This window comes from Boeremia exigua, assembly GCF_020726555.1.
Source record: "Boeremia exigua strain MPI-SDFR-AT-0100 chromosome Unknown C7974scaffold_1, whole genome shotgun sequence".
Lineage (NCBI taxonomy): Eukaryota > Fungi > Ascomycota > Dothideomycetes > Pleosporales > Didymellaceae > Boeremia > Boeremia exigua.
This window is the reverse complement of record NW_025763518.1, coordinates 845802-862173: the sequence shown is the minus strand read 5'-3', so window position 1 is coordinate 862173 and position 16372 is coordinate 845802. Positions and strand designations below refer to the sequence as shown.

At 51.0% G+C, this 16372-nt stretch overlaps 6 protein-coding genes across 6 annotated transcripts; 2 read left to right on the top strand and 4 right to left on the bottom strand.

Annotated features, from left to right (window-relative positions):
- Window positions 1–552: 552 nt before the first annotated feature.
- C7974DRAFT_429796 (Sodium:dicarboxylate symporter) lies at window positions 553–3118 on the top strand (the record flags this gene model as incomplete). Its single annotated transcript, XM_046144659.1, has 4 exons — window positions 553–847; window positions 894–1844; window positions 2099–2295; window positions 3074–3118. The coding sequence occupies 4 exons, from the start codon at window positions 553–555 to the stop codon at window positions 3116–3118; spliced, it is 1488 nt and encodes a 495-aa protein (XP_046002537.1).
- Window positions 3119–3430: 312 nt separating this feature from the next.
- C7974DRAFT_382221 (uncharacterized protein) lies at window positions 3431–4406 on the bottom strand. Its single transcript, XM_046140658.1, has 2 exons — window positions 4190–4406; window positions 3431–4137 (listed from the first exon to the last, which is right to left on the bottom strand). The coding sequence occupies exons 1-2, from the start codon at window positions 4302–4304 to the stop codon at window positions 3818–3820; spliced, it is 435 nt and encodes a 144-aa protein (XP_046002536.1). The 5' UTR covers window positions 4305–4406; the 3' UTR covers window positions 3431–3817.
- A 1616-nt stretch (window positions 4407–6022) lies between these two features.
- On the bottom strand, window positions 6023–7119 carry C7974DRAFT_5476 (uncharacterized protein). The gene has a single exon (XM_046146831.1). It carries the CDS (start codon window positions 6910–6912, stop codon window positions 6253–6255), a length of 660 nt encoding a protein of 219 aa, XP_046002535.1. The 5' UTR covers window positions 6913–7119; the 3' UTR covers window positions 6023–6252.
- A 1345-nt stretch (window positions 7120–8464) lies between these two features.
- Window positions 8465–10249, top strand: C7974DRAFT_467550 (uncharacterized protein). The gene is made up of 4 exons (XM_046146365.1): window positions 8465–8993; window positions 9082–9396; window positions 9441–9586; window positions 9635–10249. The coding sequence occupies exons 1-4, from the start codon at window positions 8930–8932 to the stop codon at window positions 9839–9841; spliced, it is 732 nt and encodes a 243-aa protein (XP_046002534.1). The 5' UTR covers window positions 8465–8929; the 3' UTR covers window positions 9842–10249.
- Window positions 10250–12095: 1846 nt separating this feature from the next.
- Window positions 12096–13041, bottom strand: C7974DRAFT_5387 (RmlC-like cupin domain-containing protein). Its single transcript, XM_046146820.1, has 2 exons — window positions 12637–13041; window positions 12096–12564 (listed from the first exon to the last, which is right to left on the bottom strand). Exons 1-2 carry the CDS (start codon window positions 12916–12918, stop codon window positions 12241–12243), a joined length of 606 nt encoding a protein of 201 aa, XP_046002533.1. The 5' UTR covers window positions 12919–13041; the 3' UTR covers window positions 12096–12240.
- Window positions 13042–13827: 786 nt separating this feature from the next.
- On the bottom strand, window positions 13828–16229 carry C7974DRAFT_300930 (ATP-dependent permease MDL2; the record flags this gene model as incomplete). Its single annotated transcript, XM_046137823.1, has 2 exons — window positions 13828–14295; window positions 14343–16229. The coding sequence occupies 2 exons, from the start codon at window positions 16227–16229 to the stop codon at window positions 13828–13830; spliced, it is 2355 nt and encodes a 784-aa protein (XP_046002532.1).
- Window positions 16230–16372: the final 143 nt, after the last annotated feature.

The window sequence follows — 16372 nt, the reverse complement described above, 5'->3', positions numbered from 1 at the left end:
GCCTAAGGAACACCTGAAGAACCGCAAATGCTTGTCCCTCTCCGCTCCAAGGACACCCAACGGCTCCGTGCGCACCCACTTGTCATATACGCGCCAATAGCAAGTCGTCTTGTGAGCGGAGAGGACGTTATCGACCGTGCACAAGACTTCCTACGCTTGGCACATTGTTCCGAGTTGCCGATTCTTACCACAAAGAGCGCTAATTCAAGGAATATCAAGATGACAAGGCGGAAGTCGGAACAACATAATCTTTCAACCTGCCTCTATTGATGTAGATGCCAAATATGCCAATGGCTTCCAAGGAGTTGTTATGTGCCTGAAAACACGGGAGGCTGATTTCGACGCTATCGACAGGTCCGCCACAGGGTGTAAAATACCTAGGCAGAGTATCTGTTATCTATGGTTCGCCACGGCATAGTCATACGGGCGTATTTGGGAGGGCCGTAAGTCGGTGTATAAGATGCTTCTGGCACGCGAGCTTGTGGAGAGAGTCCTGCTTCCAACCTAAGCACCAACGAAGTATTCCCACGTTATTCGACAATACCACCAAACATGGGTGAAATCGAAGAAGTCAAGGACGGGAGGGTTATTCGAGAGGACTCTCCCTCAAGCTCCCCTTCTAAATACTCACCTCAAGAGACCTACGTTGAGGAGATACCCGAACCGAAGAAGACCCTATGGCAGAAGTTCCTCACACCGGGATCAGTCCTCCAGATCGTTGCTGCCGCTTTGCTAGCAATTGCTATCGGTTTGATCGTGACCACTCAGGTCTCAGATATCCCAGATGCAGCTGTTGCACTTCTCGCGATTCCTGGACAGCTATGGTTGCGTGCTCTCAGAGCTGTTGGTAAGTAACTCTGAGTCCTAGTGGAAACTGTAGCTAACTCTTACAGTCCTTCCCATGATTGTAACTGCAATGATCATGGCTATCCAGCGCCTCCGTACTATGGCTCAAGGCGGTGGTAAAGCCGGCCAGCTTGCGCGCTGGACCATCGGCTACTATGTGCTCACCACCGTGATCGCAGTCGCGCACTCCTGTCTACTCGTCGGTCTGGTGTGGTCGAAACTCATGACTGTAGTCAGTGGAGACCAACTGCAGGTCGATGAGAGCGACCAGGAGACCATCGACGAGCGCGAAGCGTTTGAAATTCACGATGTCGTCGTTGACATGTTTAATTCCCTGATACCAAATAACGTTGTCAACGCCATGGCCACGGATTCTCTGCTCGCTGTTCTGGTAACTGCTGTGGTGCTGGGATACTGCATCAAGCCCGGCAGCGCACTCATCCGCGCGATCGAAGAGATTGAGCAGATCATCATGAGAATCATCACGGTGCTTATCTATCTCGCACCGATTGGTGTTTTCTTCCTCATTATGCCAAACCTTTTCCGTCTCGACATCGCGGAGATTGGTGTCAACCTTGGCATCCTCATTGGCGCCACGCTCTGCGGTATGGTCCTGCACCTTTTTATCATCATACCGATTATCTTCTTCGCTTTTACAAGAAAGAATCCGTATACAATGTGGATGCGCTGCAGTCCTGCCTGGATTACCGCGTGGGGTACGGCCTCTAGTGCCGCGACGCTCCCGGTTACCATTCGATGTGTATTGGCTCAAGGTGTACCCATCACCGTGACTAAATTCGTCATTCCCTTGGGCTGCTTGATCAATATGGATGGAACTGCTATTTACTTTCCGATCGTGGTGGTTTTCCTTGCTGCGACCCAGGGCATCACGCTCAACGCAGCCGACTATATTGTAGTCGTTCTCTTGTCTACACTTGCATCGATTGGTACGACACCAATCCCCAGCTCGAGTCTGGTGCTAGTAGTAATGATCTGCGGTAAGTTACTTTTACTGCACCCAGGCATGTTCGACCAGTCACTTTCAAGGTTGGCAAAATTCGGCATCGGGCAAAAAGGACCCATAATCTCACCACGGCTCTTTCTCGTAAGAAGATGGAGCTATTAGGTAGTATCCAGAGGCTTAATAGCCGTGGCTGAGATGGGTTGGATCCTACAGAATGCGAAGTGACTGGTTGGCCGTGTCTGGGTGTAGTATGTGAAGTCTCCACCAACCAGATTCTAACGCTTGCAGGCTCGATCAACGTTCCTGTCACCGGCATGTACGCTGTCGTCGTGGCTATCGACTGGTTCCTGGACCGTTTCCGCACCATGACTAATGTCAGCTGTGACACTTTCGCCGCAGTCATCGTGACGAAAATCACAGGTATCGTGGATGACCCAGAGGACGACCTTCAGGACGCACACGCAGATGTTGCTCACGGTGCTAACGTAGATCCCAACACATTGAGGGAGACTCATGGCGATGGAAAGGTTTGAAAGCTGCGCAGTAATGCTCGAGGTTGACTTCTTCGGTGCATGTAGTTAGCAAACCCAGAACCGTAGTTATCTCACTGCTCATGCCGCGAGAAAACAAAAAATAAAATATGTAATGTCGTCTTAAGGCTCTCGAAAACCTAGTCGTGCAAATTCTGTACGAATACATTCGACTAGATCGTGCGTGGCCTTTGCGGTGTGTGTTGCCCTGATGCTAGAAAGGTCCAAACGAGATGGCAATTTGATTCGATTGCTACCCCCCGAAGGAAATATTAAGACACGGAGGGATGAAAACAGGTTGGTGCCCCTTGCAGTAGCCCGCTACCGTTCATAAGTGTACCACGCATGTTCGATGAATCACTTGGCGCACTACAGCATCAGGCAAAAGTGATTGCTACTTTGACCAGGATCTTATCCTTCTAGGGCTTCTACGCTTATATGTATCAACTTAATGGTGATGAGACTTCGGGACTATAACATAATCATTCTACGTTTTGCGAAGTGCCGGTGTTCGTACTGACGAAGTTAGTGGGTCATATCCTTCCGATCCCATGCATGCGAAGCCCTCATCATCTCTCCATCTTCAGTGGCGTTAACATACTCTGAAGTGCCGCTATTGTGATCCTCGGTGGTCATCTTGACATCCTGCAAGCGGAAATCTGAGAGCAGGAGAAGCGGGCGTCCTGTCACAATGACGTTTGAAGTACAGAGAATACGTCCACGACTACCTCAGCAAGCACATCACGTACGATTGGAGAGCTCACCGCCACTCCGTTGATCGGCAACCGTTAGCGTATCCTGAAGTTGCTGAAGCGTTCTCTCACTTCACATATCCACCTAGAGACTCAGTATCTGACCTGCCCAGGTGTAGAGCAATAAACTACTTTCACCTAGTCTTAATACCTGCTCGTGCTTTGACACAAGTCGACTGTTTCAGTATGGCAGGACGCAAGGAAGATTACCATGACTGGGGGCTCAAACGACGACGGCAGCGATGTGTATGACCGGGGTAATCCGGAAGGGAACCACGAGAGTGTATCGATGCCAAACTTCAAGATTGATACGCGTGATGAGGACGCAATCATTCAAGGTAGGTATTTTGTGAACTGATGACATCCCATGTCTAACTTTAAGCCGCAGGCCTAGATACAGACGAGAAGGAAGGTACTGACATTCAAGAAAAAGAGGGTGCAGAAGGTGAGGGTGTGAAGGGCTCAGAAAACGAGGGCATGGAGGACATTTAATTTGCATCATGTAAGTCGGGGACATACTTTCTCCCAGAACCACGCTCGTGATAAGGTTATCGAAGCGAAACATGGCATTGAATCGAAAATGTGAGCGCATCCCGGGGGTGCACAACGGTGTGCAGAAAGATGTGATAAGTGACTGATCCCAAACTTTCGCTAAGCTGGTTCCTCCCGAGGTTGTGTCAAACCGTTCGCTCTCAAAAGCCTCCGCTCCTTCATTCTTTAATTGCTTATTTACAGTTCTTGCCGCCGTAGATGAAGGTGCCATCTGAGTTCTCGCAACCGCATGAGCCATCCTTGGGACTCTTGATGCAGCCAGCACCCTCGCCAGACTGCTCACCCGCGTCACTCCAGTAGAAGGTCCACTTGTCGCTGTTGCTCTTCATCTTTGTGCCTGGCGCACACGTGTACGCCTCACATGTACCGTACGGGTAGCCATAGTTACCATCGTACTGGTGGTCCTGTGTGAAGACAGCAAAGGTTTGTGTGCCGGAGACGCGGGTATTGTGGCTGCACTCGGCGGCCTGGATAGCCTTGGACGTTTTTGTCACTGGCCAGTGTTAGATAAAAAGCCCATGTTTGCAGGGGAAATATCAACATACCTGAGCAGCCGGGACTGGAAGGGTATTTTCCCTTCGTGTTCGAGGAAGCTGGTTGGAGAGTGGCAGTCGCAGCGACGGCGATGGTGAGGATGGTGAGAATGGACTTGGCAAACATTGTGGGTTTGGTAACGACTGTTATACTAGTGAATGGAGGGTTTGAAAAGTTCTGCCGATGCTGGCTAGATATGTTGGTCTGCCCCCTATTTATGTGTTCTGCTCCAACCATCTCGACTCTCGTCGCGTGATCCGCATCTCCCAAATTGTGGGGTCAGGATCGCCTCGATCCACCTGCACGTTCGGATGTACGCGTTGCTTGACGTGCTTGTTTAGTGTTCGGTAATTATTTGTTTCTAATGTAGAGGTTTCAGGACAAGGATGATAAGGAGCACGTTTGTTACAAGTGGAGCTAGGGTACGACCGAACAGCGCACAGCCTCACCAATCTCACAATGACGATCTAGAGCGCGTGTTTTGCGAGGTGGTACAAAGCACCCGTGTTCGTCGTATGTTCATAGCAAAGTTTTGGCTCGGTCCGTGTAATCATGATTCTGCAGTCAGTGTGGTAGAAAGCAATTTCGCGCATAGCGGGCGATCACGATTATGTTCGCCGTGGCTGGTCGGACGAGCCTAGGTGCAGTGCAATCCTTGTAGCAAAAGATATCTGTGGCCGAGAGGCCGTGAACAAGATAGGAACGACGAGGTCTAGGAGCATTAGGTAACTTGTCTCAACTCTACTCTTGAAGATAGGAAACAATCGACAATTTTGACTCCACTTCAGCTTGACATGCGGTGCGTTAGCGCAGGCTTTGTTTCCAAGGAGAAGAGAGAAGAGAAAGAGAATCTCTTACGATCCTAGAGTGTTGCAGAATCCGTTTCCAGATTGGCTTTGACCGCCCTAGATATATTTCACCGGACAATTTCTATATATGCCTGTCAATGTCAAATTCAGGTCATCCGTTTACACCCTGTGGACAAAAGATGACGATGTTATTGTCGAATGTAACATCTTGTTCTACGAAGGGGTGTTGGACGTATTTTGCGACATTATCATCATACTCTTCTGCCTCTTGCCTGGACTGAAGTCGGAGCTTGGGAGATTCACTTCTTCTTTGCGTTTGCTCGCCCGGGAGACCGCCGACGTCGGTAGTCTCAACAAGTCCAATCCGTCAAGTTCGGAAAACTAGCTGTCGGTCACAGCAGCCACACTAGCGAATACTCGGTCTGTCTCCTAAGTAATTAGCACCTTCTTGGTTTATTGTGTTGATTGACTGACGACTTACTGTGCCTTTCATTGTGATGTTAGTGCCGCGAATGTCGGCATCTACGAGTGCTGTGGAGAGGTATGCGTTCTCGTTGTCGACGCCAGTCACGTAGCGCCAGAGAACGTGGCACGCAACCGCGAAGTCTGCGCGATAGTATGACTTCAGCTTTTCATCCTGGAGAGTGCCGTGGATGTCGATGACATCCTTGGATGGCCAGAGCATCGTAGTGCCAATGTCGCCGCTCCACTCTCTCTGCCATACAAGTTGTTGAACCGCAGGCATCTTCCGTGCGTAAGATATCTTCGCACGAGGGAGAAAATCGCGCTTAACGATTGAATTCATGTTTTTTGGTACCCACTCGACATTCTGTTTGGTGTGGAACTCAACCAGCTTCTTTGCCCTGTTGAGCACGTCGCCAGCAACTTTTCCTTCCTTGCCAAGCGCTTCAAGCCGGGTGAGCTCTGTCTCTGTTGTCTGGACTGCCTTGGCTCGCGAATCTTTGAGCCGTTGGAGGTGCTCATCCTTTGCGGTTTTTGCGAGTCGACGACGAATCTCGACTCCGCTTCTGTGCTGGCGTCTCTGAGGCTGGTGCAATAGCTTCTCGACGTTCTTCAAGTGCGAGGTTCAAACACAGCAGCCTGGAACTCCTCAAACGCGATAACATGGTGACTCAACAGGGCGAGGTATGAGGTTGCACCAAAAATGCGGCCACGCTCAGTGTAAAATCGGCCTAATACGCGGTCTTTGGACCGCTTGTACTCTGCTGCGTTGGTAACTCTTATTCTGACATGATGACGTAGCTTCATGTGTACATTCTGCTTGTCATTGCTGAATACCTTAGCATTAGAGGCGCTAATTTCTCAGTTGTAGCCGTATGCAGACGGGGCCTTGGTTGACTTCGCGGGTTTGATCTCGCTGAGAAAGCGGTGTCCGCGAGAGTCTGAACAATGCATTTCCGGCAGAGGATGTTGCCATCCTTATCAGTTCCGTGCTTTAGGTACTTGGAGGGGTTCTCCTTCTCAACTGCCGAACATTTCGAGCAGACTATCTGCTCGTTCTTACTCCGAGCCTCCCTCAAATCCCGTTCAGCAAGAACCTTCACAGTAGGAAGTTTTTCGTGCTTGCTGAAGATCACGCCGCACCGGTTGCAGAGCGTTTTCTGGAGCTCGCGATGGAATGAGTGTGAACCGCCGGTCTTCTTCACATATGGTGCTCGGCAGTGTCCGCAAGGATCGCCCGCCTGATGGTTCATTGTTCGGAGCTCTCCACGAGACGTACGTGGCCTATGTCGGCCGTGCTTCTTGAAATACGGCCAGCAGGCGTCACAGTAAAAGCCTTCGAAGCCTTCATCTGGTGTGTAACGAAAGCGGTTGAGGGATTTCCTATTCTTAGACTCTTGATCTGAGCGCCTGGACTTACAGTCGGCGCATTGCGGATCTTTGTCATCTGGCCGCAACCTCATACAGAGCCTGGTGTAATCAATTTTTTTTTACATTTGGCCTCGTCAGGCAGTGAGCCATGCCTCCTGCGCCATCGGGCACAGCTTCGGCAGACGTATCCTCCTAGAGGGTCTTCCGGATTGAGAATCCCACGCCGGCCCTGTGGGCTGTTGGCGGGCAGTTCGCCCTGTAGCTTACGCGGAGCAGTCAGATTGTTGCACCCTTTGTTCATGCAAGGGCTTATGATAAGGTTAGGCTGGCGAAAGCCTTGCAGCATAGGTAGCGCTGCATTGAGACCTCGCCATGGTGCGTTAAATAGTCCAACCTCTTCACGGACCCTAGAGACGAGATTATAGGCTGCTGTGGTGGCGTAGCGATGCGTATATTCTTGGAATTGGAATGATCCGAAGAGGATGGTGAAAACTGTCTCCAGTAGCATTAGATATCCTGGTTCAATCTCCTCATGCAGAGCCTAGTGTAGTCGATTTTGCGGCCCTGAAACTGAAATGACCCAAATAGGATGGTGAAGATTGTTTCCAGGAGCATGAGATATCCCGATTCCACCCTGTCCTTGAATATGACAAGTAAGCGGAAGTTCGACTGGACTTCAGGACGATAAATGATGCGGTAGTGCAGACTGCGCCTCGGGGAGAGATATAGGAGATGGAGTAGGATCCTGGAACTCTTGAGATGTTGCTGCATTCGTTTCCAATCGTTCCACAAGGTGGCTGGTAGCTGCCTAGGCTACGACGGTAAGGAGCGTAAGTATCGTCGCCTTAAACTGCTTGTCGAAGCTAGAACTGTAAGAAGAATCATGCTGTCAAACGAGAGCTGTGCTTCTTCGTAGTGTTGAGGGTGATGTGGGTTGGTATAAGGGTAGTACTTGAGTGAGAGGTCGAGAAGCTGACTTACTAGGGAAGGCGTGGGAGAAGACTAGTTGACGCTACTCGCGTAATTCGACGCTAATGGCTTATCGCGACGCTAGCCACCGATGAGAGCCTGCATTCCCCGACCTATCTGATCTCTTGTTCGTTCCCTTCACAGTTGTTGTTTGTTTACTTCATCATGTCCGGGTTTGGCACGCTGAACGGAGTAATCCAGTTGTACTGCTGCGGCTTTTTGGCTGCGATGAACTTGGGTTGGATCCTACAAAAATGTCAAGCAGCGCGCACGCAGTCGCGCTGGGGTACCTGATAGGACCTGAGTATACGGAGTACCCCTAGGTGCGCGGCAGAGGACATACTCATGTCTCCATGGTACTTAGATATTCAGATCAGGTTGCTCGCACGAGCACGAGATGCTGAATCTTCAGCTATCCTCTGCAGTACTTGTACCGCCAGATTGATAGTGGTATACATTTCCACGTCGATATTTTACCGGTACTTATGAATGCTAGATCTTTCTATACTATCCAAACATTTGGAACAAAAGTGCAACGTCTATCTGAAGGCCGCCTACACTTCCACGTTGATGATGTGACGAGCAACTTTGTCTATGTTACGCCGGCTGGAATGTCGGGCCCTCTCAACTCGGATCTCAATATTACAGTCTATAATTACGCATTTGCCCTGGAGAATTGCACGCACGTAGGGAATATCTACTACACCCAGGCAGGTGCGACCGGCTACCTAGCTTACTGCACAGCAAAGCCTGCTCTCGCTGCCGTATATACGCTGAGCGGAGTAATTCAGTCGTAATTCTGCGGCTTATTGGCTGCGATAAGGATGGTTTAGATCTTACAACAGTTCCAAGAACATGGCGATACATTGAAGATATTATCTCCTCTAGGCACACCTCGAATCTACCTCGGACAACCACCACTGGTGGTCCATCTGTCCCTGTACATCTGCGTCTTTATCCTTGGATCATGTGGGCGCCATGGAGAGTGAGACGGCGTTGAGGACTGGTTCTGTGGATTAGCGTCTGCAACAGCCGATAATAGACAGTGCCAACCCTGCCCAGAAGGGCTACCTTAGATAGGTAGGTAGTTGTCGTTGCGTGTGACGTGATGGCGCGTTAGAGTTGGGACACGGGTCTGTAATGGACAGCTTCTTGGTATCAAGTCTCACGTTCGATGTGGCAATGCGTGGAGAGGCAGGGCTTGGTACATCTGACAATCCGCGCACGGACCTCCGCTCTCTTACCTTCACCTTTACTTCAAATTCTCGTTTGCTTACAAAACTAAATCAAAGCTACGCTCACTACCAATACTCTTCCACCACAACAGCGAGACTTCTATTACAATCTCTTTATCTGTTACGTCGTCCTCAATGGTGACCTCAACGCCGCCCCACCACCCTCCTCCGCCTTCCTGCCCCACCCTCCGCCCTCCACTCACCCCTCCCCTTGCTTCTTCAGCTCAATCAGCGGCTCTGATAATACTGATTTGCTCGACGACCGCTCCGGCTTGTCTCCCTCTGCTGTAAACGTAGCGCCCGCCGACGACGCCCCGATCCTGCAGCGCCGCATTCTCACGGCCCGCTCGGTTCCCGCTCTTGCCGCCGAGTGTAAGTAGTAATAGAAATTAATAGACACATGCTGACCTCTGAAGTGTTTTGGACCAAAGATTTTGTCGACAAGGAGACCGCGCGCGCGAACGCTGCAGCAGAATCTGGAGTGCCTTTTGTAGTCGACTTGCATTTGCAACCGAATGATGAAACGTCCTCTGATAAGACAATTAACTACGACTCTTCTACGGTACGTCATCATACCAGACTGTAGCAGACATCCAGCTAACACGAAAAGCCGGGCCCGTATAGGAGGTTGCAATTGGCCAAAGGTCCAAAACCCTTCGAGGGCAATGCACAGGTTGCAAACGCTGGCCACTTTCGCGCTACTGCCTTGCACGGTAACTCGGCTCTAGAGGGTCAGGTGGCAGAGAGTGTCAGCCAAGATCCAGAGAAGACTGGCACCAGCGTGGCCGCCAATCGTAAAGGCATGGGGAAGGTGTGAGAGACGCAGCGTGCTAGGAGCAACTCGTCCCGTGGAAGCCAGCGTGGTAGAGGGCAGTCGTCTCCGGGATGTCAGCGTGGTGGAGGAGAGTCGTCTCGTGGAGATCAGCGTGCTGGTACCAGTGAGCCCGAGAATTCTTCCAAGGAGGTGTAACCGCGATACCCTAGTCAGGTTGATTTTACTGTGCCTGCATGGTGTAATGGAAAGCAACAAACACAATCTTACCTTATAGTGGCAAGCACAACAGATCTTTACCTACATGGCTTTTCATGACATCCTCTGCTTAGGTATTCTGACCAGAAGTATTACCCCGTTGCATACAGAATACGTATCTTATAAAAGGGTAGATGTATCTAGGGACGCTGGCGTGGCGCAACACCATGGTGATACCTTGGAGTGATAGACGACTAGATGTTGATTAAGCAAGAACAGAGATTTTGGCGGCAAGCTAAACAGGGTAGTAAGGACGGTATAGAAGAAGGAAAGATTGAAGTCGGGCCAGGTTAATATATAACCTCCTAGGCCTACGTAATCGCAGTAATAGAGTGGCAAGAGAGCTTTGTCTGCAAGTGATTACAGACTTACTATTTGCTATAGCCCGCAATTTTTCCTTGCAGCCCTGGAGTCGCTTTCGCCCGCAAATAATTACGAAGCTACAAATGATGCTCAATAGTATCGCCGTTGTTAAGGTCCAACTTCACTGCCCAGTAAAGCACCTTGTTGTTGCACTTGAACCACGGCGCCCACTCTAGAGGATTCTCGTTGGCCATCCCTGCACCCCACAAGACAGCACTCCAGGCCCGCGCAATGTCTTCTGCTTTATCCTCCTTGTCTACCCAAACGTAGCATGTATCGACAGTGCTGGAGTCGGGCTTGTAGAGGAAACGAATGAGTATGGCCCCATCAGTGACCCCAGTCTCGATGGTGTGGGTGAAGAAGGTGTTAGTTGCCTTAGCCTCGAAGAACACGCTCTGACGTTCGGCGAGTAGGGCCAGCGTAGACCTGTCGATCTTTGTGCGTTGCACCTGGAATCGTGCAGCTCTGGCCAGCTTCTTCTCGTTCTCTCGCATTGCACTATGTCTGGTCAGTGAAATTGCTCCACACGTAACACGAGTACATTTCTTACGCTTCACGCTGGACAAGACCAGCTTCCATGACCTCCAGAAGAGCCAGAGAGTAGGCATCTATGCTGCCATCGCTTCGCATGGTGCGGTAAGCATCAATAATGTCGCGATCGATTTCACCTCCCCACTCTTGTCCTGGTGCTATGGCTGCAGCTGCCTGACCGCCCTGTTGTGGGCGAATTTCTTCAGCGCGGATCTGACCACATCGTAGAGGACAGCGGTACGTCTCAAGTGCAGCGATTCAGTTCGGGTGGAGCATGTGACCGCAGCTCAGCTCAGCGACATCGATGTTGGCAAAGCGGAATAGACAGGCACAGCACTCTCCGGCTGGAATCCGTCGGTAGTGTACGCGAAGCGACATGGTGACTGATGTGTTTGGGTAGATTATAGACGGCTGGGTGAGTTTTTGAGTTGTCCTGCGAGAATTTTCGCGAAATGTTGGTATTGTGGACGCACACAATACATATGTCCATACCTTCACCTCGTCACGTGGGGGGCCTAGGGTACAAATTTCTTCTCTCCAACGCGGCATGACCCCAAAACCACTTTCACATCACGACACCACAAAGACTTCAGCATCTCGCAACCATCCCCCTCACGAGCCGCATCTAACCAACCTGCACAATATGTCTACGAGGAAAGATGCATTCACTGTACGCGAATATGCTTTCACTCGTACAATTGCAGCCGACTAACTTACCGTAGGTCCGTATCTTAAGGACGACGATCCCAACCTTATGGACAACTTAAAGGCGCAAGTGGAGGAGGCTGGTGGTACTTTGATTGGGGATATGAGAGGCCTGTTAGGTTTTCTGTAAGCACATTTGTCTACCAGGATGCACGATCTCTAACGAACCTGAAGCTTTGTTATGACTGCAGGAGCTCAGCATCCACTCGATCGCGCGGTCCAAAACGACGAAGTTTGGGTAGAGCGTCATGTATGCGATGAGGAATCTAAATGAGAACAAAGACGAAGCCAACAACATCAACAATGGTTAGCTTCGCAGTGCTTTACAGATAAATTCTGTAGTTTACATGAAGTCATATGGCGCCTTTCCTATCCAACTAGACGTTTCGCTTTGAGTGATGGCGTTTTCAACATGCACTGTACAATCATCATCGGCCAGAGCAATACGGTGTTGACAGTGCGCGCGTTGTGTTACTCGTTTACGTAGTGTGGACTTCTCGGTGATTTCGAATGAGTCGTATCGCCAGCACGTTACAATTCAGTAAGTATGATGTAGCAGCCACAGATCGTTCGCACTTATTTTGTAACTAGTACTTCCCGCTCTCATTGACAAGCCCGTTCTCCTCATTATCTTTCTTGCTGTTCTGACTCCACTCAGGCGCCTCATCAATACCATCTTCCTCCTCCTTATCACCAATTTCTTTCGTCTTGTGTACGCTGGTCGGCAGATGCTCGCCGGGCGCATATATGGTGATCAACTCCAAAGGCTGGTCGCCTCGCGTGACGAACTGATGCTGAGTCCCGGCGGGCACAACGACAACATCGCCGGCCTTGACTTCCTGATCCTTGCCAGCGACTGTTGCGAGGCCGCGGCCGGATGTGAACATGAGGATCTGGTCGACGGTGTGGACCTGGATATGCCATTAGTATATGCAAAAAAGTTCCATCTAATCGATGCGCCTTCGGAGGTAGCCATGACATACCTCATCGCCGATGTCTCCGTTAACTGGGACCTCCATGGCTACAATTTGGCTGAAGAGTCCCGTGTGAAGCACCGTTCTGAAGTCGCCGAATTCGCGCTTACTGCTTAGCAGCCCAGGGAAATGGAACATCTCATGCTTTGGCGGCTCATTCTTGCGGTTTCCAGCCTTCTTGTATGCGTCCATAGCTCTTGACACCGTCGTGGAGAAATGTCTGAAAGGTTTCAGGGTGATTGGTTTTGATGATCGTATCAGGGAAGTCGTGAGTCGAGTAGTGTTAAACATTGAGTATATAGTGGTTGGAGGAATGTCTGTGGGTATATATGCATCATTGCGATCTCAATGCCGGTCGGTGATGCTCGTCGTTATTACGCAACATGCTATGATCTAGGTGCATGACGTCAGCATGCGACACTCATAGTGTGGTGCCCGACGTTTGATTACTGGTGACCATATCATCGCGACTGGCTTATGCGATGCTGATTGAGATTCCGATGATTGGATGCATGCCGTACCTTGATGACGCTGTGGGCTAGTTGCCGCTAGCATTACTCGTTGTGGTCGTCGAGCTGGCAGACCTTGAGGTTGAAGGTCGTTTTGGCATATGAAGCGAGTGCAGAAAATCAAAAGGATGTAGACGCTGCGAGTAGTACCTGGACGTTGCGCAACAATTGGTTTGTTGTAAGAGTGAAGAGTTGCTGCCATAGGAGCTGTTCATAGCGAAGGAGCCGCAGGAAGACATGTTGATTGTGAACTGAAAGCCGTAAAGTTTTGTTCGATGATTGAAGTGAGCTAAGTCTGGCAATTAATGCAGGTCTAATGTACATATTTCTACTTCTTCCGATGCGACTCTGTGCTGCGGTGTGATGTGATGCTGTCGCAAAACATCGTCACTGTCACCGTTGGGTGTTCTGATGTTCGTTCAGCATCGCGTGAGCGTCCAGAAAAAGTCACACCACGTCCGTGTCATCAAGGTCATGCAGCCACCCGCCGAGGCTAGCACAACAGATCCTGGCCTCAACATTGCGTGGGGTGGAACTCGGCGAGTCTCCGAGTGGCCCATGGCGTCTATCCAAGATGGCTGGAGGACGTCGCGATTGCAGCAAATTTCATGCGCTGCTTTCGCACCACAAAGGAGGCTCATGGTGCAGTGTCCAGTCTCCTCTGTGCTCTGGAGCACAACACAGTCTCCGACTAGACCCTGTTCTGGCTGGCCTGCTCTGCTGTCTCATTTTCTAGTTCCCGCTCGATCTCTTCTTCCTCAGTAGGCCCAGGACCTCTGATTTTCTTAGTATCAACCTCGCCTCCGCTCATCTGCCACTCCATGAGTTTGCTGAAAGCACCTTCTGGGTTAGACGAAAGCTCTCTATAAGTACCCTCTTCAGCGACTTCGCCATCAGCATTGATGCAAATGATGCGGTCGGAGCGCTTGATGGTCGACAAACGATGCGCAATACTGATTGTAGTGTTGTTTTCGGCCAGCAATTTACCAAGGGCCTGGTTGACAAGTGTTTCCGACTCAGCGTCAAGGGCGCTTGTAGCTTCGTCGAGGATGAGAATGTCGGGCTTCTTGATGAGAGCGCGCGCAATGGCAATACGCTGCTTCTGGCCGCCAGAAAGCTGTGTGCCACGTGCGCCGACGTGAGTCTCAAGACCATCAGGCTACTCTATATTAGCTAAGACATGTGTCGATGCGGCTTCGCACTTACAAAGTCGCTGATGAACTGGCAATTGGCCTTGCGGGCAGCAGCCACAATCTCAGCACGGGTCGCCATTGGCGCACCGTATGCGATATTTTCTGCAATTGTGCCAGAGAATAGCACAGGCTCCTGACCAACGAAACCGATTTTCCTTCTCAACTGCTTCGCGTTAAGCGAGGTAATGTCCCGTCCATCGATCGTGATGGTTCCAGCTGTTGGCACGTAGAAACGCAGCAACAAACTTGCAACGGTGGATTTGCCAGCTCCACTGGGCGCAACGATTGCAACGTTTGTGCCCTGGTCAATCTTGAAGTTGATGTCCTTGAAAATTGCAACTGCTGGTCTTGTTGGGTAGGCAAATGAAACGCTCTTGAACTCAATCGGCCCACGCGCAGATCTTACGGGTTGACCTTTCGTTGGTGAGATGGTGGGCTGGCGATCCTGGAGTTCAAAGAGACGACTGGCGGCACCCACGCCCTTCATCATCTCGCCGTAGAAGCCGGACAAGCCGACCATACTGGACCCGGCGTAGGCAGTGTACATAAGAAAGGAAGAGAGTTCACCAATAGAGATGACCCCGTTCTTCACCATACCGCCTCCGACGTATAGGATAGCAATGATGGTCAAATTGCCCATCAATCCAGTACTGCCGTAGAAGCCAGCAGCAACTACGGCTTCTTTTTTTCCGAGCTGGAATATCCTCTTGATCTGACGGTTGTAGCGGGAAGCTTCTTGGACCTCTCCAACAAACGCTTGGCTCGTCCTCACGTTGCCAAGGCGCTCTTCAGCGATTTTCGTCAGGGTACCGAGATTCTTCTGGATCTTGCGACTCAAAGTTCGCAGCGAGCGACCTGAGAGAAAGGCAACTACGGCAACAGGAGGACCAATCAACGCGAGGATTCCCGTAAGCTTCAAACTGACGTAACCCATCATGGCGAATCCAGCAGCACCACTGACGAGTGAGCGCAGACCGTCCGATAGGTTCTGCGTGATGCTCTTTCCAACAATGATCGTATCTGAACCGAGGCGAGAGATGAGGTCTCCCACGCGATTTGCGTCGAAAAATTCGGCGTTCTGAACGAAGGTCTTGCGGTACAGCTGGGACCGTAGGCGAGCGACAATACGCTCACCTACAATGCGCAAAATTACGATACGGCTGAAGTTGGCTGCAGCACCCGCGCAAAGTACCGAAGCCAGCGCAATATAAAATGTTGACATGTCCATGCCGAAGAGGAGACCATCGGTTTCCTCGGCTTTAGTAGCAGCGTCCAGGATGCGACCGATCGAGAAGGGAATCGACATAGAGATAGCAGATGAGAACAGAAGGAAGACGAATGCCCATGAGAGTGTGCCTGCTTCTGGTCGGGCGATCTTGATCAGCCGCCAGACTTCTCCCATGCCGCTGCTGGACTGCGATGCGCCCTCTTTACTCAGCTTTGCGCTCAGGTTCACCTGGCGTGCTGCCGTTGCCTTTTCCGATTTGACAAAGCCTTGAGACTCCTCGGGCTCGCCGTCATTCTCCTCAAGATCTACAGCACCCTTCTCCTCCATCTCCTGCTTATAAGATTTCCGCTGTCTCGTTGGCGTCTTGACCTGTGCGTCGGCCAGAATTATCGATGCTGTGAACATGCGCGCGGGCTGTTGGAAGACATTGCGGCGCGTGGTGCCTGCTGGCGCACAACGGAGGGCGGTATAGGTGGGGAACAGCGATGACGCACATCGGTTCGCACACAGTGTTGTAGAGGTAGACTTGCAAGTGGATGCAGACTTCGTGGTATTGAATGCTCTTGATAGCACTGATATGGGCGAGCTTGTCGTCATGCGCGGCTGTATGGAGGAGAACAGTGCTCCATTGCCATGCCAGGCTCTTGCCGCGAAGGCCACCGTTCCGCGCATGGTGTGACGGGGCACACAGGCTGTCTACCTGGAACTGATTCTGGATGGGCGCACTGTGGGAGCATCCGACATGGCGGGAGGTTGGCTGCAATGGCGATGACAGCTCGGCGCTGGATAGCTCCTGAGAAAAGTTCCGCCTCGGT